Source organism: Mesocricetus auratus, unplaced genomic scaffold, assembly GCF_017639785.1.
Source record: "Mesocricetus auratus isolate SY011 unplaced genomic scaffold, BCM_Maur_2.0 Super-Scaffold_100707, whole genome shotgun sequence".
NCBI classification, from domain to species: domain Eukaryota; kingdom Metazoa; phylum Chordata; class Mammalia; order Rodentia; family Cricetidae; genus Mesocricetus; species Mesocricetus auratus.
The window spans coordinates 3,372,157-3,393,962 of NW_024429269.1; the positions used below are offsets into that span (position 1 = coordinate 3,372,157).

The following is a 21,806-nucleotide window of genomic DNA, read 5'->3' on the forward strand; positions in this document are numbered from 1 at the left end:
TAACTCTGGTCTCAGGTCTGACTTTCTGGATTAGGGTACTGTGTTAGGTCACTTTAGACAGGGCTGGCTGCCCATGACACCCCTACCCTGTATTTACCACCTTGTAAATCATGTATCACGTACTTGCTTCTCATGAAGAGAGCATGACAAAATTAATGGGCTTATCCCTCTGATGATTAGATTCTAAGAGAGAAGGACTTCAGAACGCCTCCTTTCTCTTGTCTCGTTTTTACACACTCTGATGAAATTAGCTGCCATGTTGTAAAAAGTTCAATTGATGGGCACACAGGGGAGGCCTTAATCCAACAACTACATAGGTTGGACCTGCAAGTGGTCCTTTCCAGTTGGACCTGAGTTTATCTGTAGTCTGCTGAGAGGTGAAGAAAAGGAGAAGCTATACAGTATGGGGATCATGATGGTGTCACGCACCTATAGTTCCAGCAATCTAGGAGGCTAAGGCAGAGCCACTGGAGCTCTCAAGTTCAGGACTGGCCTGAGGAATGTAGTGAGAATCCATTCTCAACACATACAAAGTGCTGGGTTTGTGTCCTACTGTAGAGGCAACATTGTAATACTCAACTATGTTTGGCTTTTCTCAGGCACCCTCAAGGTAATTTTAATAAATCCCAAAGTACAGAACAATTAGTGACAGATTGATTTCCATATCTAATTTAATGCTGATTTTTCCTTCTTTTAGTTGAAATATTAAGCATCTACTTATTAACCTCTTTTCTTCTCTATAATTCAAAATTGGGGAAAAATTTCTTCCTTATATACAACAGCAAATGAATGACAATGAATATGTATATTCTCTCTCTCTCTCTCTCTCTCTCTCTCTCTCTCTCTCTCTCTCTCTCTCTCTCTCTCTCTCTCCCCCCCCCCTTTGACAGGGTTTCTTTGTGTATCCCTGGTTGTCCTAGAAGTAGTTCTGTAGACCAGCTGGTCTTGAACTCAGAGATCTGCCTGTCTCTTCCTCCTGAGTTCTGGGTTAAAAGTGTGGGCCACCATGGCTAGCCAAATTTATTTTCTTAAGAAATAAAATTGTTTCTCATTCTCCAAAATCTGTGGATGCTGAAGTCTTGCCATGCAACTGGTAGTAGGCCTGAACTTGAGGACTCAAAACAATTATCCTGTCTCAGAAATGTATACAGTATGCAATGTATGTTGGACAGGTCTACTATGCTTTAGGTCATCTCTGGGTTACTGATCATACATACATAGTAAATGCACTGTAAATAGCTTTACTGCTCAGGGAATAATGTTCAGTATAGAAAAGTTTCCATCACAGTTGGTTGAATTCATGAAAACAAAACTCCCAGATACACAAGACCAACTGTATATAGCAATATATAGATAATATTCATACACACACACACGTATATATGCATATTTACACAGACATACACGACAGTGTCTAAATTCTTTGGATAGCTTATTCTATTATGTCTTATATACTGTTTATGTTTCATATACTTCTTATATCAGATTACAAAGTACTTGTCATTTCTCTACTCAGAAATGTTTATAGAGGTTCTTTTCTTTTTTCTTTCTGGTTTTTCGAGATAGGGTTTCTCTGTGTAGCCTTGGCTGTCTTGGAACTTGAAGAGATCCACCTGCCTCTGCTTCCCGAGTGCTGGGATTAAAGGTATGCACCACAATCACCGGGCAAGGTTCTCTTATCACAAAAGTTTGACAACTACATTCTCACAAATGATCTAGGGATTATTTTTAAAAAACAACCTAGACAAAAGTCTTAAATCAGGGGCCAGTCACATGTACTGCTAGTTTTTTCAAAAGAACATCATTATTCTTTGGTTTAATGCTAAGGCTTAGAGATTGTGTCTTTTTCTTGGTATACATAGCCAGTTATTTTTGTTTGCCCCATCACTTGTTCCAGAATGGTTTCTTGCTACTTTTGAACTGACCTAGCCTACAAAGTCTCAGCCCTTGTCTGTATGCTACATACAGGGCCTATATGTTTTAAGATTTGGGAGAACTTTTCCACAGATGTATCACAATGCCAGTACCTGGTAGTTACTGATCAAGTCTGATTTCCCATCTACACCCACTTTTGCTAGCATTTTCTTTCCTTTCCCTTGACACTGGGTCACTCTGCCATATATACCTATCTCCTAACATCTTGCTGGACTGGGCTTTCCTAAAACTCTTATGTGTATGTGAGGTCACACTTACAGCAGGGCACTTACAGATCCACTTAAAGCCATTAGGATTATTAGTTGATTTAGGATAAGTAGGATAAGGAAACCCAGAGGGAACTGGTTCTGTTTCTGACTTTCTAAATTTTTCATAAGTACTTTCTAAAAGATTTCATCGTTTCACCCGTTTCTTACTGCACTTGAGTGCCTAATAAACTTCTTTCCCGGGCTGTTGTCATTGAGCCAAAGTTCTGCTGCCTCTTCCCGCATCTCACCAGCACAACCAGCGACCTAAGAGCATGGTTTTCTGTTAAAGAGTTAAGACCTTGAGGCCTATAGGGACCACTTAAAGGCAGACAATGAACACATTGATCGGGTTCTAAGTGTTTGTTGAACAAATGACAATATAAGAGCAGAATACAAAGAATACAATGCAGAAACTGTATCTGCCCTCAAAAATGACCACGTGACATCTACGCTGGGTTGGAGGTGGGCTGCATGCTCTATACTGAGCTTACCAAAAGTGAAGCCTCAAAACCAGACATTTCTCAATATTAAGTGGGAACACTATAATCCATGATCTTTGTTTCAGATCCATTGTCTCTAGAAAAAACAAAGGCAATTATTATGGCCAGCAAAGCATGGGACACATTATTTGTGAGGGCGTCCGGGTGATCTTTGCCTCAACTTCACAGTCACTGAAAAGAAAACAAAATCTCTCTCTCTCACACACACACACACACACTCACACACACACACACACTCTCACACACACACACACCCACACACACTCACACACACACACACACACACACACACACACACACACACACACTCTCTTTTTTAAGTTTCTGGAGACAGGATTTCTATGTGTAGCCCTGGCTTATGTTTTCATTTTTACAGAAGATAGAGTCATGTACAGATGAACCACACTAATTCTGAGTCTCAGTAGGAAGTAATAGGAGGTATTTTTCCGTCAACATCCTTAGAGTTTGGGTACCATGAATTGGTCCCCCAGAGGCTAACTTATTGACTTACAATGAACAAAGTTTCTCAGATCACAAGGATCAACAGTATGTAACTCCATCAAAATACAGTCATTTTGTGAAGACCCATCTTAAAGGGCCTTTCCCATGGATATCCTTTAAAACCATAATGCATGTGTTCTTAGAGATAATTCAATTCAGTTCTATGTATTTTACAGAAGAAATCATCAAGCCTCAAAAAGCATGGATGACAATGTTAAAGCAGAGGCAAGTGTGGGCTTAGAAAGTTTCCTTTGTTCACTTGCTTTCAACAAGAAATGTGATATCTACGATGAATTAGGCCTGGAAGGCAGGTGTGCTCTTGGCTACTGTAAGCTGATTAGTCACTTTTTTATCACTGTGATAAAACACCACCACAAAAGCAACATAAGGAAGAAAGCATTTATTTTGGCTATGGTTGGTTCCAGAGGGTTAGAGGTTACAGTTGTAATGGTGGGGGAGGCATGGCAGCAGAAGAGGGAGCAGAGAGACCAAGCAGGAAGTAGGGAGGAGCTAGAAATCCTCAAAGCCTGCCTCCAGAGGTGTGCAGCAGGACGGCACCCTCTAAAGGTCTATACCGCAATGACATACTTCCTCCAGCAAGGCTACACTTCCTGAAGATCCTATAACCACCCAAAACAGCACCAGCAAACTGGGGCCCAAATGTTCAAACATATGAGCCTATGGGGAGATATTTCTCATGCAAATCCAAACACCAAATGTTTTGCTAAAGTGGGTAAGGACTATTTTAAGAACTTCACCCAGTACTCATTTGATCCACTCAATATTCCTGCAAAGTAGTTAATGTCCATTTCAATTTTATAAATGAGGAAAGAGAGCCTAGAAGAAATGAATTGATTCAGCTACCAAGAAACAAAGCTGAAATTCAAACTCTAGTCTGTATGATCTCTAAGCTCATACTTTTCAAACTTCTTCCTATTATATAACTAGGCCTGATAAATTCCTCAGCAAATAGCCAAGGAATATCAGAGCAAAAGAGCAACACCTCTAATATTAATTTTACAGCCTCTTGCAAGGTGAATCTTCCTCTTATGATCTTAATTCCTTAATGCTGATGAGAGATTATGACAATAGCTTATGATTTTTATCATTTTTTAAATGCAAATCTCACTAGTATCCCAGTTGCCTTGAACTTTTCTCCTGCCTCTGGTCCCTACATCCCAGGTGCTAGAATTACAGGTGTGTCCCATCATACCTAGCAATGCCTTATAATGATGTATTCTTAATTATGACTATGATTCTAATCTTATAAAACATTTCTATTAAACATACCAGCCACTGGAGTAGTTTCTTAGGTGGAATATTTTGCTTTCAAGTTGCTCATTAAAAATCTAAACTTTAAGGTTTATATAAGACAATTCTATTTTGTGGCTTTTTCTTCCCTTTTTTCACGAAGAGTAAACTGAACTGTCAAAATTAGGAAGAAGGATGGCTAAACATCTTCTACATAAATCTCAGGGACATGTCAACTGAGGCAAGAAGTCACACAACTGTCAAAAAGCAAGAGTAATAGGATTTTCGAATATACATCCTAATAATAAATCAAATGCTAATTCAAACCAACTCCAAATGATTTAAGAGATTTGTCAGGTTTTTTGACCAATGGGCTTGAGAATTTTTAATTTATTGTTTTCTTTACTTGATGGCCTTATTACTAACTCAAGCGACTTAGATGCATTAATTCCAGGCACTTGACCAAGATCTATTTTGAGAAGCCCTGTGTAGTTTGAAGTAAAATTGGGGGCTCAAGTTTCAAATCCGACACCCAGTGATTTGCTTGAATCACATAGGATTTTATTTTAATGTGTAAGCCAACACTTAAAGATTTTTAAAAAATCACTCATAAAGGGAGCCAGAATTGAGCTTCTTTAAAAAAAAAAGAAAAGAAAAGAAAAAGAAAAATAGGAAAGGAAAAAGGATAGATCTGGTAGCTTACATTCCTAAATAGCCAAGACACACTCAGTGTGCCCCAGCTGTTTCAATACAGGAGTGTGACCACCAGCCCAGTCCACATCTAATGCCTCTGTTCCCATCTAATGCATCTAATACCCAAGGATATGTTCAATAAACTAGGCCATAAAAACCCAGTTCTTAGTGCAGTGTGCCTCAGTCCCTTAGAACACAGGTATCAGAGGAACCTAAAGGTGTCAGGAATCCTTCAGCTGACCAAATGAAGCACTTCTAGTACCTAGCACAGGTGAAACTTCTAGAGCTCTGATGTCTGATGTCAATTAAAGAATAAAAAGTCTTTAAAAACATTCTACTTCTTTTTTTAAAAAGTATTTTCTTTTCTGGGCTATAACAGCACCTCCCACAGACATATACACAGATGTGTGCACCCATGAGTGGGAGGGTAGAACCACAGATTGATATCAAATGTCTTCTATTATTTCCTACTTTATTTTTGGGATAAGATTTCACTGATCACAGAGCTTGGTACTTAGGCTAGACTTACATGCTAGCAAGACCCTGGTCTGCTTGTCCCTGCCTACCCCACCCCCAGGCACCAGGTCACCAATGCCACCCAGTGTCTGGCTTTAAGGAGGGTGCTGAAGGGAGAATTCATGCTTGCAGGGAAGGAGCTTTCATTAGTGAGCTATCACCAGCCTCAAAGTACTCCCATTTTAAAGCCAGTTCTAATACTTATGCTGACTTTATCCACATAGAATAAGGATAAAGCTGGGGATTTTGCTTATCACTTCAGTATATTCTTTCCAATAACAAGACTCTCCCCTTTGCCATCAATAACTAAGGTTCATCATGTGTTCCAGAGCCAAAATGCAAGACCCAGTCAGGGCCAGAATGCCACTGGTCTTCTCTAGCAGTGTACTATGCCTCTACTCCTCTTTCAAGGGACCTTTTCTGTTGCTACTTTTTGCCCACAGGTGGTGAGATGAGAAATTGGCAGTTCTGTTTCAACTAACATTTTTGCAGAGCATCTGTGGAACAACCTCCAGACCCTTGCCCTTACTGCTCTTCTTTCTAGCTCCACTCACTCTCCCTAATACATAGGCACATTACTCTAGGAGGGAGTTATTTTGTTATGTTTTACAAAGAGTGGGTGGCAAGGCGGGGGGAGGGAGGGCTTTGCTCATAATCAGAGTAGGCAAATTAAGACTCCGAACTTCCCAAGACTTGGCCCAGGGCTCAGGAAGTCAGGGACACAGACCTTTGAATACTACTTCTGATGTGTCAAAACTTTGCAGCTGAGTACATAAGGACATAGACAAGAGGAAAGAAGTAAGGGAGGCCAAGGCACATGCCGTCTAATACAGGGAAAGGAAACACAGCCCTAAGCTTGTTAGGGAGGTCCAGTGTGCTCATGTGGCACAACGAGGGCTGAGACTTCAAATGAAACACAAAGAGAGGAAGGCACTATGTATCACTGTGTGGGAGTGGCCAGACAAGGAGGCCATCTGAACAGGGACAAGACAGCTTGGTTATGGGCACATCCAGACACCCGCACACCGTCCTACTAACTAGAAGATCCATGCAAGACGGAGAAAGGGCGTAGAGCACTCACTTCCCTTCCATCACACCGGACAGGCCATCAAAGAGCGATTCAGCAGAGGGGTGGGAGTGTGGGCTCTGGAGCTGGATGACCTTGGGGGGACTTACTAACCCTATCTGTGGCACTTCTCTCCTGTAAACAGGAAATGACGCCACTTTTTACCTCATCAAATTGTTAGCTCACTCCTTGGTAACACATTTAGAACAATGTCTGGCAGAAAAAGTGACCCATAGGTTAAATAAGCAGGACACACACAAGGAACACACAGAGGAGACTTGCACCTAAACCCTGGAACACAAAAATAGGATACTCCAGTTACATGTACATGCCCTTCTAGGAAGACTGGCAAAATCCAAGACATTCTGAAGCCAAGGTGATTACCATTATCGTTGATCTGGGGGGAAGAGGGGTGAAGGTTAGGGCAACTGGAAAAGAGAGCAGGATCAGGAATTCTCAGCAAGGCCAGACTAATTTGAACTCCATGTTAAGAGCAGAAGGTGGGGTCAGGGAGTGAAGGCAGCAGTTGCTAGGTTAGGCAGAGTTCCAGCCAAGGCTGACTTGTAGTGGACATTATCCCTGCCCATGACCTTGGGCTGTTGGGCCTGACAGGGGCAAATACCCACTACACTGAGTCGTGTCCTCCACATTGCTACTGGAGGTCAGAGTGCTTGATGTGGAACCAGGCTACCCACGTCTCCCTCCATGGTACTTCCTCCTCCTTTACCTTACCTTTCCCAATCTAGTTTCTTGGTCCTTGCATGTCACTTTAGCTAAACTCTAAGGATGGTCTATGACCTCCCAGTTTCCACAGCCAGGGGCCTCATCTCCATTTGACATGGGAATTTTCCTTGGTCTTTTCTTGCATTAGGTTTCTCGTACATAGCTCTGACTGACTTAGAACTTGTTTATGCAGCCCAGGTTGGCATTGCAGTCTTCCTGCCTCCCACTTCAGAATGCTAGGATCACAGGCACGTGTTACCAACTACATGTGTTTTGGTAAACGTCCTTTGGTCCTGGGTGCCCACTTACCTTCCTGTTTGCTATTTTGCAGCTCCTGTTATATTTACCGATCCCTTTAAATCCTAGATCAGAAGCTTCTCAGAAACTGCCGTCTCCTTCATGCTCACTACCACCACCCTTGTCATCTGTTTCTGAATGGTCTCCTGGCTGGTCTCCCTGTGCCCATCTCTGCATGTCGCCTCACTCCCATGCTGCTTCTAGAGTGTCTTTCTCCAAAACAAATGTGGTTATGTCATTCCCCTTTCAAAGCTCTACTCTTGATCTGCACATCCTCAATGGTGGAGTCTCAACCTCACAGGTAAGAGATTGCATAACCTCATTAACACCACTCCCCGTCCCCTGCCTTTACTTTCTACCCTTACTCAACACTGAATTTCTCACCATCCCATGACATGAAACCTGGGCTCCTCTTCACAACTGGTATATGGGTGTGTGCACATGTATGTGTTCACATGTGTGCAGACATTCTGTTGTGCATATGTGCTGATACCCAAAGTTGACGCTATGTGTTTTCCTCCTCAATGGCTCTCGCTTTATTTACTGAACCTAGAGCTCACCAATTCCACCAGTCTAGCCAGCGTGCTCCAGGGAGCCCATGTCTCTGCTTCCCAAGTGCTGGGATGACCTGCACACTCTTACATGGGTCCTGGGGATCTCAACTATGATCCTCATGAATGTGAGGAAAATAGTTTATTCACTGAGCTATCACCCCAGCCTCTAGACTTTATATAAGAAAGTCTTTTCTTCCAGTTGTTTGACATCTTCTAAGAAATGTCTACCTCAGCTTCCTTAAGCAGCAAACGATATTTTCTTACTCTAAGAAATTTATATATTGTGTGTGTGCATGTGTGTATGATGTATGCGCATGGGCATGTATGCGACGAGACATGTGTAGAAGTCAGAGACTAACAACCTGTGAGGTTTGGTTCTCTCCTTCTGCCGTGTGGGTCTTGGGGATCAAAGTCAGGTCTTCAGGATTGGTGGCAAGCCCCTTTACCCAAGGAGCCATCTTGTCATCCCTAGCTTTTTACTTTTCAAGTGTCAACACAACAACACCATGGTGACACTCTCTTAAGACACTTTCCTGGCAAGACCTAAGTGACCTGAATCATGAGACCCAGAGACCTCCATGGTAGAGCCATGTGCTGCCAAAGCTCCCACACCCAGCATGGGGCCTGACTGGGTGAATTAAATGAAACCCTTTCACCCTAGCAAGGTCTGCATTGAAGCAGAAAAGAAGGCTGTTCTCACCGCTGTACGTCCTTGTTCTTCCACAAGGAGGCAGACTGGGCCTTTGGCACTCTTTCGATGAAATTCACCAGCTCTTCCATGAGAAGCCTGAGTTTAAACAAAGCATGAAGAATATTGGAGAACAATTTGCTGCTAACACTGTAGCCAGGAGAGACAGATCTGCCCACCTCCCACTAGTCTGTTTTACGAGACAGACATTTTAAACTGAATGCAAGCAGCTGACCCTTTTTTTGGGAATCAGAAATGCTTCACTTAGAGGGAGACCTTAAGAGCTAGTGAGACTGGCCCAAAGACAGACCTCTGCCATCCTAGGGTGGCACACCTTAACACAGGCAAGGGAATCCAAGGAGTGCTGCACTCAAGAGGGCCCAGGGCTGCAGATACCGAAAGCACTCCTGAAAGCTAGACATAATAACAAAGCTAGAAATAGAGCTTGGGATGCTGAGGCAGGAGAACTGCTGAGTTCTAGGCTAGCTTAGGCAACAGGATGGGACTGCCCCACCCAAACACATACCAACTTTCCCACCCACCTAGAAATACATCTCAACATATGAATCTAGTTCATGCTCTTAATACAGCTAATCCACACTGGCTAATATCCTGTCTGTATCAACGCACAGATAACAGCAATACACAAATTTATTGTCAACAGGAACCCAAACAAGTGGTGTCACATCCATCTTTTTTCCTAACCCCTTCTGTCTGCTCCTTGGGGCAGTGCTGGTCTCACTGAAGATCTCAGGCCCAGGCTCAGTGCTCTGGGATGCTCCACGGGGCCCATCCTTTTTTTTTTTTTGTTTTGGTTTTACGAGACAGGGTTTCTCTGTATTGTTTTGGAGGCTGTCGGTCCAACCCGGCCTCGAACTCACAGAGATCCGCCTGCCTCTGTCTCCCAAGTGCTGGGATTAAAGGCGTGCGCCACCACCGCCCGGCTATAAAAATGTGTAGCTTTGAACTTGTGATCCTCCTGCCTCTGCCTCCTTCAGCAAATCCTACCGGTGTGCGCCACCACAACTGGCGGGGCCCCACCCTTAAGCACCACCTTTCTCAGACTACAGTAATACTCGCAGTGGTGTGTACACGCTGCAGTGATGTTTTCACACGGCAGATTCTGTTATATATCTCGTCACTAGTTCATCCTGTTAGATATCTGTAAAAACAACCTAACAGTTTACAGCACTCCTCCATCCTGTATATTTGATCCTGAAAGTTTTGACTTTGCTTATTTCAAAGGAATACATTATGGGTTTTTATTTCCCCAGTAGTAATTCTCTTTACAGGGTTTTTTTTCTTTTCTTTTCTCTCAGTAACTGATTCTATGGTGACTTGCAGCAGACACCTACAACTGTGAAGCCTTGGTTGGGTAGAAAATAAAGCATGACGTTGGTTGACTACAATTTGTTTGTTTTTTGAGACAGGGTTTCTCTGTAGTCCTGGCACTCACTTTGTAGACCAAGCTGGCCTTGAACTCAGAGATCCACCTGCCTCTGCCTCCCTTGTGCTGGGATTAAAGGTGTGTGCCTGGCTGTAAGTTTTGTTTTTTAAGGTTTATTTATTTTTATGGCTGGAGAGAGGGCCTGGTGGTTTGGAGCACTTCTTGCTTTTGTAGAGAACCAGGGTTTGGTTCCCAGCACCTACATAATGATTCACAGCTATCTGGAACTCCAGTTCTAGGGGATCTGATGCCCTCTACCGATCTCTACAAGGACCAAGCACAGGAGTGGTGCTGATACATGCAGGTAAAACACTTAACCATTGAAATGAACTAAACAATTATTTTTTAGATGAACTTGTGTGTGTGCGTGTATGTACATGCCCATATATGCACGCATGTTCGAAGGTACCTGTGGAGCCAGGAGCAAGAACCCCTGGAACAGGGGGTGGAGAGCTGACTGACGTGGGTGATGGGAACTGAGCCTGAGCCCTCTGCAAGAGCAGCAAGCCTTCTAACTGCTGATCCCTCTCTCCAGGCGCAAGACTGCTTAGTCTTAAATCCCGAGTGCTATATTTCATGCTGTCACCAGGGAAGGACAACTTAACTGCTTAGTCTTCTGTCCTTGTTTTCTATAAGCTGTCTCTATTTATAGCCCTCAGTAAATCTTGAAAAGGGGGATATTTTCAAAGCAAAGTAACACAGCTTCTTTTTCTTCTTCACTTAAATATGCAAAGTTCCTTTGCTCTGAAGCTCTTTGCTCTAGATCTTTGTGCCATCTTCCTAGGCCTATGTAGCATCATCTACTAAGGGGGTTGCCTAGGAATCCTCCTCTCAGCTAGGCTAAGACATACTGGAACTGCTAGGGGCACCAGTCTCTAGGGATCTCCAGTGAGCATTCTTCTATCTAGAGAGCAGCCTACTCTTCCCTGTTCCTGGGACATTGCACTGAGCAGTGGCCACCGAAGGAGCGAGGCACAACATTCCTCTTACCTGCCGATCTGCATGGTGGGTTCTGTGGCATACACTGTGCCTGTGAACCCTGTGTGCTCGGTGATGTAGGGCAGCGCCATCATGCAGTGATAGTTAGAGATGAGAATCACATCGACTGTAGACAGGTCTATTAGCTCCGTCTGAAGAGAAAGGGAAGGCGATATGTGTCTGTGCCAGGGCACATACATCAGCAGAATGGGACTGACAAATGATGCTGTCAGAAGGGAGAACAGTAGTTTCGGTTCTGCAGAATAATGAGGCCTTTCCCATAACACTGCCCTTCTCTCACTGTGGATGTATCCTAATACTGACAGCAGATAACAGGGTAGGATGGCTAGCTATGAGAATGTGGCTGGCTCACCAGTTATCACACTGATCTTACAAGTTTAGCAAATAGTCAAATAGCGAGACAACTAAATTTTTTCATTATTGTTGTTTTTTCAGTGCTTCACTATAGTATTCATATGGGAAGAAACAAAAAAGAATAGTGGTCATGCCTTAGATCTTCAACGGGGCTTTTTATGTATCCCTCTTGTGACAGCACCCTGCACGGTAGCACCCTGCATACTTTTCCAACAACTCTTCTGACTTCCCACCTAACAAGCCTCTGCAAACTAGTGGAGGGCAAGGTTAACTCAAGCACAGACTTCAGGAAAAGTGAGCTACTAAAGCTTATAGCTGGCAAGCCCTTGTCACAGAGGAGCTAGCCCCCAAACATGTGATACATCTAGGATGAGCATAGTTGAGCACTGGAGTGTGTGACGCAGGAGAATGGGTTGTGGAGCTGCTGTGTCCCGCTCAGAGAAGTAACAAAGACATTGATGACATAAGCAAACAATAGGAAGCAGTGTGCCACCTGGGATGTAGATATTTTCTTGTTGAGTGATGTAACAGAAATAATTTAATAAAGCTGCCAGCATCATCAGCATGTATGTGAAGGACATAAGCGCCTCATTGCTAGGACAATGACATCTATGGTGCTGTGTAGCAGTTTTCTCTAAGATAAAATATTCCATCTCAGATGAGATGCAGAGTGTTTTCAAGGGAGGTGAAACATTTCATTCTGCTGTGGAGCTCATTAAAATTCAGGAAGTAAATAACCCAAAGGCTTCAGGAAGTTCCTGAAACTGACCTGATAGGTGCCTTCCTCCTGAAGCATATATAAATAGGAAGGATGGCTGAGGACACCACTCAGACCAGCAGAGGCTTAGATCAGTTGAGCTTTCTGGAAGAGACACTCCCGGACTTGCCCAGCTGCCTGCAAGTTGTGCAGTATATTCCAGGTTTCTATCACTGGCGAACCATCACTCATGCTGGGATGGAAATTTAGTAAAGTAACTGTATTTGAGTCATTTCTGTTCTGTAAGTAATCCCTCACCCATATTCTTTCAAGTAATACCAGTACCAAGTTGCACTTTGGCTTATTACTGGTTCCCTATCTGGGGTGAGTAGATGTTTGTTCACGTCTCTCCAGGAGTAGTGTCACACAGCACATGGCAACAACAAACCTATGGCAATATCCCATATCTGTTAGCCTTAACACCACACTCTGTCCTGTTCTTCAAGACAATATCCTCACGGTGGAGGTGGCTGTACTCCCTGCTATCTGTAGAATCATCTTTAAAACAAGGAAATTAAAACAGAGTAGCAGAGGGACAAACAGATAAGAAAACTGTAAGAGTGACAGTTGAAGCAACAGTGAAACTCAAAAGCAGACTCCTTTCCTTGCATGTGAGGACACAAAAGGGAATCTGACCATTCTCTTTAACATACGACAATAAGCCCACAGAGCCTGACAACATATAAAAATATACTGAGGACAGTCAGAAGCAAAAACATTATTCTTAAATTATGTATCTAAGACACATGATTACATAAACATTTCCCCCAAATAATTTAATATTGAAATCACATTTATGCACTGACATTTACATATTTACTTACATATTTTAGTGGGATAAAGTATATCTTATTTTAAAAGTGTTGTGTACAGCATTTGGTTCCACACACTGCAAACAGGGCCACACAGTCACAATGCAGTAGTTGCTTACTATACTGCACTGGATCATCCACAACTCAGTGCAGATTGGAGGGAAACGGATAGCTAAAGTAGTTTCATGGGTCCATGATGGGCTGTCAGGCTCACTGGACTAAAGTTGCTACCTCTCCTGTATCTACCACACTCAGGCTTTCTCTAAGTCTTAACAGCAATATGGCGCTTCTTTAAAACAATGACTATTGCCATTTAAGTCATATAACCTTGCTTGAAAAATGATCTATGGTTTTAGAACCCTCCATGTATGAACAGCACAACCAATGGTGCACTGTGAGAAGTGTCTTTTTTAGAAGTCCCATGCTCTGGAACAAGTCACAAAGTCCTCAGAGTACTAATCCACAGGCTCCACAATCTTGGCCATAAAGTCAAGGCTGCACAGTCGGTTGTGGCATGCTGAAATAAGTGCAACACCTGGGACACGGAATCTTCTATCAGATGGGAACCGCCCCGCCGATTCTTAGGTGACAAATGCGGTAACTAATGAGAGAAGTCTCAGGGTCTTGACACTAACTATGCCTTGACTTCACAGTGCTGATTCCAGGATGCTTTGCTTCTCATAAGAATCACTTTCATCTTACCTCTGGTAAGCAGAATTCAGGCACAGAATCCACAAATACATGACCTGAGCATTCTTTTAGCTCCTAAAAGAGATGGGGAAGAAAAATACTAAGAGATACTTAATAGATACAGCACCAAGGAAATTCAACCTCCACACCTAACTTGGAGGGTGGGCAGTTATTTTTAGACAAACCATTTCCTATTTTGGCTCAGGCTGGCTAGATGCCTGACTGGGGGGTGAAAACACTGCTTGGTGGCAGACTCAGGGTTTGAGTACACATTCCCTGACGCCTCTTTAAGAAGTTAGGAAGAACACATGCTGCTGCTATAATTTGCAATCCAGTCTTTTCCAAGAACTAGTTACCAACTAAAAGCTCCCTGGGCCCTGTCTAATATGGGAGGGACCAGAAACTGGAGAAGGGGCCACAGACCCTGTATTTATGACAAGGACCTCTGGTGATTCTGCTTTGTCAGGTTAGAAGTCCAGTCCCAGACATATTACTTAGGAGCCTTTCCTTCCACCTATCAAGAGAAGGGAAGGGGCCTAACAAGGGCGAGGCTCGACAGTGGGGGCGGTGTTAGAAGTGTCATATCACCACAGTGCAGGTGTTGTCTGCTTCACAGAACATGGGCTTACTTAGGGTTACAAACAAAACATACTTATTCAAAAGAAGGAAGGCTTATGTCCTAAAAATGGGATCATGTAACTTCCTACCTCACATGTAACTGCCCACCTTTATATGCACACCTGAGTTAGGACTCTCCCAAAGGCTTGCTGTAAAGAAGTCAGAGAGAGCAGCTCAGACAGGATACTGTTTTTCTGTTGGTTTTCCCCTGCAGCATGTGTGTAGGGGTGGCGGTGGTAAACAGAAGTCACGGTGTCTGGAGATGGACACGCCATGGAGTCCCATTCCACTAGGGCTGCTGCATTTACTTCCTATCAAATAGTTGCGAGTCCACTGAGAAGCAGGTCTAGAACCTCACCCTGTCAGTGCCCATGTACGAGCAGCATCAGAAAACCCCCCAGACAACGCCCACAGATCAGCGTCGCTGAAATGATGACAAAGCACATTGGAATGGAAAGGCTGGAGGCTGGGGTGGGCCACTGACAGGTTGGCTGCAGAGCCCCCGGAAAGCCACCAGCACTTTAAACAAGAGGATCATCAAGCACAGGTCTATGACTTTACAGTCACCGTAGTGTCAACTAATTATTCTTAGGAATTTTAAAATCTTTATTGGGGTCTTAAATGCTCGAATGCTGCTCCTGTGAGCACTAATGATAGGATGAGCCAAAAAAAAAAAAAAAAGAGATGAATAATTCTTAATTACAAAGGACCTGCTAGCTAAAAACAAATGAGCAATTAATTATGTTTAATGAGGGAATTCCCAGCTCCTTCAAGATGAGGCTAAAATGGAGGTGTGGGAGAGGCGAGAAAGGAGAAGGGAAGACGTTTTTGTTTGTTTTCTTTTGATTAAAAATTTTTTTCTTTTGCGTGTGTGGGGCTACAGGGGTGAGGGAAGGATATGGGGGACCCAGAGGTGAATGGAAATGAGGTAAATGATGTGGAACTCCCAAAGAATCAATAAAGAAGTTAATTTCAAAAAGAAGAACAAAAACAAACAACATCCAAAGGTGAGCCACACCATGGGCAGTTTCAAACCTCTGCAAGACCGGAAGGGGCACCGATCTTCCTCCTCACCGTGCTATGCACCAGTGCACGTCCTATGACAAAGTCTCTGCAGTCTCTGCGTTCTCAGCCACCAGGCCTGCAGGAGACTGGTTGCCATTCCAGACAAGTACAATGTTGCTGTCTTTCCCTCACTCCTCCCTTTTAATGAGACACGCCCACATAGACATGCAAGTCATTTCACTCACAATGCAGTGGTAATGCAATGCTTTTGAGTCTTCCTGGGGATAATGATTTATAGCAGGTTGAAATCAGATACACAGGTTCCTGAATGTCACATAATTTTATAGTCAGCTATGAGGGAAATCTAGCTTCAAATTATGCATCTGGGTTTCACTTGAGTATGGGGTGCAGCTACAGGAATTAATTCTGAAAAAGCCCATGCTTCTTCAGCAGTGTCCATTATAAGCGGGAAATGTCTTACTCAGATGAATCACATGAAAGATCTTTAAACTCATTCAGCTTTTTAATTTTGAAGCTCAGGCGAGGACCACAGAGTGGCGTGGAGATGCTCTATATGTTTTAATCTTCTACCACTGACGAAGTATGCCTATGCCACAGTCTTAATTGTTTTAAGCACTGGGATCTCATTTAATAAGCTGATCAAACTCTAATCAGCATCACCTTTAAGATCCCAATTACAACTGTAGACAGTTTTCTTTGGTGATAAATTTGCAAAGTATCTGAGATTGTCACAGACACAGATGTGACTTGAGGACAAACACAGAGTCACTAAGGGTAGAGATAGCAATTAGCAAGTATTAGAGACTTAGGGTTTGGAAGAGAACACACATGAAAAAACACAATGAGCGCTGAGTCATCAGCATGGCTCTGGCAGGACAGGACAGCTTTCAACTGTGTACAAGCAGACTTTGATTTTTATTTTACATATTACCTTGTCCAAAAAAGCATTTCCATCTTTTAGAGACCAGCCAGGAAGATTAGACAGCCTGGGACTGCAAAACAAAAATTGAATTATCCTAAATACATTATAATCTTCAGTGAATTCAAGATGACTTTACATTCACCATACAATTAAACACAGCTAATGGTTACTGGCATTGGTTCTTACCCAAATCAATGGAGATGAGAACTAACCATATTGTATTAAGCCTAAGAATCCATGGTGGTCCTTGCCTATAACTCCAGCAACTGTGAGGCTGAACAAAGAGGATCTCAAGTTTGAGGACAGCCTAGATGACACAGTTAAACGCTGTCTATACAGAATAAGACAGCTGGGTATCATATGTGCCTGTGGTCATAGCACTCAAGGAAGCTGCAGCAGCATGGGCACTGAAGTCAGCTTAGGCTGTGCAGAGAGATGCTATCTCAAGAACACCCAGGGCTGTGAATACAGCTGGGTGATAGAATGCTTATCTATCATGTGCAGGAGCCCTGGTTTAATGCCTAGCACCACCAAAACCAACCAAACAAGGAGGTTATACAGCAAAAGAACAGCTTAGTACAAAACTGGGGAAATTAAAAGAATTTATGAAGAACAGGAAGGGAAGAGTACAGATGAAATGCTGAGAGCATTTCAGAGTTTCCAATCACTAACTACCTTGGTTTTATTTATGCTCAACAGCCATCATGCAGGCAGAATGGGTGGCTTCCTAGACTTTGAGAAAGCAGACTTAGGTTAGGTGCTGGGCTGTGAATTCAGTGCCAACAAGTAGATTATACTAGGTCACCTTGAACTCTTCCTGTCATCTCCTTTTGTTCAGGAGATTTTTATGGGATCCTATGTATACAGGTAGATTAAATATACAGGGGCTGGAGAGAGCTAGAAGTGAGTACTGCCTCTTGCAGGACCCAGGGTTTGGTTCCCAGCACCCACACTGGGTGTCTCAAAACTACCTGTAACTACATTTTCAGGTTATCCAAAGTCTCCTGGTCTCTGAGTGTATCTGCATATGCACAGTACATAAAAATTCATGCACACGCCGGGCGGTGGTGGCGAACACCTTTAATCCCAGCACTCGGGAGGCAGAGGCAGGCGGATCTCTGTGAGTTCCAGGACAGCCTCCAGAGCCACAGAGAAACTCTGTCTCGAAACCCCCCCCAAAAACAAACAAACAAAAAACCCCAAAACAAACAACAAAAAAACCTCATACACATACATTAAAAGTTATTCTTTACCGTGCGTGGGAACAGACCACAAGATACACAACAACCCACTTTACGAATTTTATTAGTAAAGAGTAGGGAGGGGGTGTGCATACAGGCCTGTATGGAAGAACCCTGGAGAGAGAGGAAGTTGGTTGGGCGTGTCTGTTTTTTTTGTTTGTTTGTTTGTTTTCCGAGACAGGGTTTCTCTGTATTGTTTTGAAGGTTGCCCTGGAACTCACTCTGTAGACCAGACTGGCCTCGAACTCACAGAGATCTGCCTACCTCTGCCTCCCGAGTGCTGGGATTAAAGGCATGTGCCACCAATGCCCGGCTGAGAGTGTCTGCTTTTAAAGGTCACTCAGCGCATGCGTATGAAGGCTTACATAGCCACACCACACATACACACGATTATGTGCCACGCTGCGCATGCACCTAACACCCTGGGATGACTGAGTATTTTGCCTGAATGTTGATGGCCACATGGGACCTTGGAAAAGACAACAAAATACTTAAATCTTAAAAATTAAGCATAAAAACCAAACATTTACTAATAACCATAAAGAAACAATCCTTTGGCATATATATCACCTTACCATCTGCTAACAATTGGAGTCAATCTGCATACTAATCAGATGGATATACTTACTTGATTTTTTTTTTTTTTTGAGACAGGATTTCTATTGTTGTTTAGAGGCTGTGCTGGAACTCTCTCTGTAGACCAGGCTGGCCTTGAACTCACTGAAATCCACCTGCCTCTGCCTCCCGAGTGCTGGGATTAAAGGCGTGCACCACCAACACCCAGCTTGCTTACTTGATCTTACATATATCTTACTACATCAATAAATCTTGGCTGAATATTTGATTCTGCAGGAACCAGACATCTTCAATATTTTTTCAGAGTTTATAAACATTTTGATATTGTAATCATCAATGTTAAGAATGCCATTAGAAGCCAGGCCTTGGTGGCGCACACCTTTAATCCCAGCACTCAGGAGGCAGAGGCAGGCGGATCTCTGTGAGTTCGAGGCCAGCCTGGTCTACAGAATGAGTTCCAGGACAGCCTCCAAAGCCACAGAGAAACCCTGTCTCGAAACAACAACAACAACAACAACAACAACAACAAAAAGAATGCCATTAGACATGAATATATGATTTAAAAAATGACAGAAGTAGGGCCATTTCAGAAATTGTTGGGCATTCTATACATACTCAAAGCCAGAATTCATCTAACAATTTATGAAATTCAAGCCAGCTTCAAACAGCAATGTAAAATTTTAAATTGTGTTTATTTTGTGTGTATGCAATATATATCATGGTATTTGTGTGTTCAAAGAGTAATTTTCAGAAGTGGGTTCTCTTTTTCTCCCAGGTAGGGCCTTGGGATCAACTTTGGTAGCAAGTACCTTTATTCTCTGAGCCATCCTACTGGTTCAAAAATAAGCAATTTAAAAAAATTAAGCATTCTAACACATTACAACTCAAAGATACGTCCAGATTTACTTACCTTACTAATGCACTAATCTGATATTTACACACAGGAATGGCAGGAAAACACTGTTTTTGTTTTTGTAATTAAACCTTTATGTTTTTATAAGAATGGAAAAATCATGTACGTACAGTAAATGCATTGCAGTTCATGCCAATGCAGTAGTCTGGAGTGGAGATGATTCAGGCAGAGTGGACTGGTACTGCAGAGCACGATGCTATGTATTCAGAACCCAGACTGCAGTGCAGGCACCTGATGCAACACAGGTGAGTGCAGATAGAAACTCCTGGATTCATTTTGACTTTGAATTAATTTTTGGTCATTGTACATTCAGAAACCTTTTACTGTTGCCAAATCTACTGCAGCCTTCACAATCAATTATGTAGGGTCCCAACCTACAATTTAAGAAGCTGGGCAAAACTCGGCACCTGTTGTTTAAGTTTCCGATTATGGAAAATGAAGCTACTTTTCCTAAGAGTCATAAAGTGATTCTCTATCCAGGCAAATGGTTTCTAGAAGGTAAGGCTAATTTCACAAAGAAAGGTCGAATCAAAACAAAAACAAACAAATGAAACAACAAAAAAAGCATTTATGGGCCAGCAAGAAGGCTTTGTTTTGCAGTAAAAGCACTCTTGCCAAGCAAACCTGAAACCTGAGTTCAACTCCCAGGTTTCATGGTAGACGAGAGAACCAAGTTCTGAAAGGTGTCTCTTGATCTCTACACATGTGCTGTGTGCATGTCCACACCTCTCACCCTACACACATAATAACAAACTAAAAATCAAACAACTATTTATTTCTAGTAATCTGAGTTCTGAAAATGGCAGCAATTCAGGAGAAAATATGATGATTGGAGAGGAACATGTTATTAATACATTTAACTATTTTAGAACCATTTCTTTGACACAAAGGATACCCCCTTTTTATCAAGAAGTCTGTTTTTCTAATGATTGTTTATTTTGGAAAATATGCAAATTAGTCCCACAAAGAAATAACCTAAAGCATTATAAAACATTTGCCTAGAAAAATAGTGAAAGGTGTATAAAATAAATGAGCAGAAGTTCTGGGCAGCAGTTGGTGCTCTCTCCATCAGAATGAGCATAGCCCAGCTGGTGCCAGTTGGTCTCAAAAAAAAAAAAAAAAAAAAAAAAGTGAAAGGTAAGTTGAATAAGATAGTTTTAAAAAATACATTTTTACAGTTTTCTTGTATGAACTGCATTATGCTTTTAAATCAGAAGATAATACAACTTATTGATTCAACAATATTTGTAATAGCTCATTATTCTGAAGTGAAGAAAACAGGAAGAAACCTCTGCGTTTGGTCCAATGCTTTAGAAATCAAGGTGTTCACGCAGTCACTTAGGATCTTTATATCAAGCACCCAGGTGAGTCCTGGATCCAACTGTGAACGAAGCATATGTGTCCTTATACAAAGGCAGACAAGACATTGCACACCCACACAAAGGCAGGCAAGATATTACACACCCCACACAAACAAAGGCAGGTGAAACTTTACACACCCACACAAACAGCCAGAGAACAGGCTGCTCAGAGAATGAGGTGCCCCAGTAGTACCAAGTACCACAGAAGATGCCTAACAAGCCTAGGGAGCATCAAAAGACTTCCCTGGGCACAGAACTAAACTGAAGTCTGGAACGCACAGGGAAGGCAGCAGGCATTTTTATCATGCTCACAGAAACACTGATTCCCACATGATGTCTCAGGCCCTCATCTGGCTAGTGTCATCTGCACATCCTCCCAGCACAGAGCCCGCCACCTTAGATGATCTGAGAGAGGACCTGCTGTGCTGACCAGGAGAAAGACGGGGCCCAGAAAAGGTGAGGAGCTGAAGGGACAATAAGAGCAGTAAGACAAACAAAACCCTGAGCGGTTAGACAAGTGCTAGACAAGCCCTGGCTGGTACTTCTAAGGGTGATTCAGGAGAGGACAGAACCTATGTCTTCTGATAAGAGAACAGTAATTTCGACCTAATATGGGTCACCCACATCACAAGACTATAAGGGCTGGTAAGATGGCACAGAGGTTAAGAGCAATGGCTGCTCTTCCAGAGGTCCTGAGTTCAATTCCCAGTAGCCACATAGTGGTCCACAACCATCTACGAGATCTGATGCCCTCTTCTGGTGTACAGGCATATGTGCAGACAGAAGACTGTAAACATAATAAATAAATAAAATTCTTTAAAAAAAAGACTATATAAAATAATTGACCCGTATGTCTAAAAATGTCAAGGTTATTAAAATGGATAGGTTGAGAAACTTCCAGATTGAAGGAGACTCAAAACCAGAAAACTGAATACAATGTTCTATCAACACAGGATGCCACATCACATATTCTTTGTTTTTGTTATAAAGTACTTTATAATGAAAGCTGAGTTGGTGAAATGGAGAAATACGAACAGGTATACATATAAGGACTAAGGATGGAAAGTCAGCCAGGTGTGGTGATGCTCACATGCAATCCTAACATTGGGAGGTCAAGG

General features: G+C 42.6%; 1 protein-coding gene across 2 annotated transcripts in view; it reads right to left on the reverse strand.

Annotated features, from left to right (window-relative positions):
* Ints9 (integrator complex subunit 9) overlaps positions 1 to 21,806 on the reverse strand; it is an 88,621-nt gene that overhangs the window by 32,410 nt on the left and 34,405 nt on the right. Inside the window, exons 2-6 of one of the 2 annotated variants that reach the window (XM_040740737.1) lie at positions 16,607 to 16,667; positions 14,044 to 14,106; positions 12,542 to 12,722; positions 11,410 to 11,549; positions 8,985 to 9,071 (exon numbers count right to left, since the gene is read on the reverse strand). In XM_040740737.1, coding sequence (XP_040596671.1) covers positions 8,985 to 9,071; positions 11,410 to 11,549; positions 12,542 to 12,568 — 254 coding nt within the window. In that variant the 5' untranslated portion in view covers positions 12,569 to 12,722; positions 14,044 to 14,106; positions 16,607 to 16,667. The remainder of the gene's footprint in view (positions 1 to 8,984; positions 9,072 to 11,409; positions 11,550 to 12,541; positions 12,723 to 14,043; positions 14,107 to 16,606; positions 16,668 to 21,806) is intronic. The other variant, XM_005075256.4, reaches the window with a different exon arrangement.